The following is a 1,159-nucleotide window of genomic DNA, read 5'->3' as shown; positions in this document are numbered from 1 at the left end:
ATAAGCGAGAACTGCCTCTTTGGTCGTCACTGTCCGCAAGTACTGGACTGTAATCGCTGGATATTCGTCAAAAGTCGCATAACCTACGAACAGTTTAAAGCGGTCATTATCGGCAATGAGATCCATCACATTGCCATTCTTTTCAGACACCAGTTTCTTAAGCACATCGATTGCTTTCCTTTTCGTGATGAAAAGAGCGGCCCGATGTAGATACTTATATAAATAGCTACTATTCAGATCATTCATCGTCTTCACGACATCGTCCACAAGAGAAGCGCCTCCTTTATCGTTAAGCTTGATCAACAGTTTTGTGATGGCGAGTTTTGCCTCGTTATCCGTACCGAGAGTGTTGATATAATATACCAATCCCATGTCGTGCCAGATTTTTTGGGCCTCACTGACTTCAATCAATTGATCAAGGTAAATGTCTTCGTACGTGGAGCCTAGAGCTTGTAATTCTTTGGATTCGGATTTAACAGCAGACGCTATGATGTCAGGCATCGTGCTTCTTCCATCTAATAATGGAAGAAGAGTTCCCATAGATGCGAAGACCAGTTTGTCAGTCTTGACTTGATTGTCATCTAAGACTTTCTTGTCAGTCATACTCTGCTTGACGGCTGAGACAAGCTCTTTAATCGAGTTCTTGTTTATAGCCACGATTTGTTTGTCATTCAGAACAGGAACATCAACCAATGGCTTCAACTTCTGGATTTTAACAAGCAACGGTTTGAAAGTCATGACAATGTTCTCCATTGTGCTTGGCTTCTTGCCCAAGACTTGCGTGTGATCCACGATATCCTCCATTGCCGTAACCAGCCACTCAACCAGCAATTCCTGGTCCGTAGAGGACTCATCTAATGTTTTTTCAAAGCCCGAAATTATCTTGCCAATCAAATCGGGGTCGATTTCTAGCAGCATCTTGTCAGCCAATCTTGACTTCATAGCCTTACCTAATTCCTTAATCTTATTTTCCGAGGCGTTTCGATCCATGACAATTCTTATCGCGTCGGCTAGAAAATCAATCGTTTTCTTCTTATCAACCAACATATCCCTGTTTGTTATGAAGACATCGATATTCGCGACTACTTGAGCAAACTTGTCATCCAGTGTCTGGCCGTCAACCAAAGCCGGCCGGTGAAGCTCATGTTTGTGTTCAAAC

The 1,159-nt window shown here is 42.8% G+C and overlaps 1 protein-coding gene across 1 annotated transcript; it reads right to left on the bottom strand.

Moving 5' to 3' along the window:
• Window positions 1-26: 26 nt before the first annotated feature.
• Window positions 27-1,047, bottom strand: PHALS_01878 (uncharacterized protein; the record flags this gene model as incomplete). The annotated part of the gene is made up of 2 exons (XM_024716354.1): window positions 27-83; window positions 151-1,047. The coding sequence occupies 2 exons, from the start codon at window positions 1,045-1,047 to the stop codon at window positions 27-29; spliced, it is 954 nt and encodes a 317-aa protein (XP_024581961.1).
• Between the last annotated feature and the right edge of the window lie 112 nt (window positions 1,048-1,159).

Source organism: Plasmopara halstedii (genome assembly GCF_900000015.1).
Source record: "Plasmopara halstedii genome assembly, contig: Scaffold_1594, whole genome shotgun sequence".
In the NCBI taxonomy this organism is placed as follows: domain Eukaryota; phylum Oomycota; class Peronosporomycetes; order Peronosporales; family Peronosporaceae; genus Plasmopara; species Plasmopara halstedii.
The sequence above is the reverse complement of the archived record's forward strand: the minus strand, read 5'-3'. Positions and strand labels throughout refer to the sequence as shown.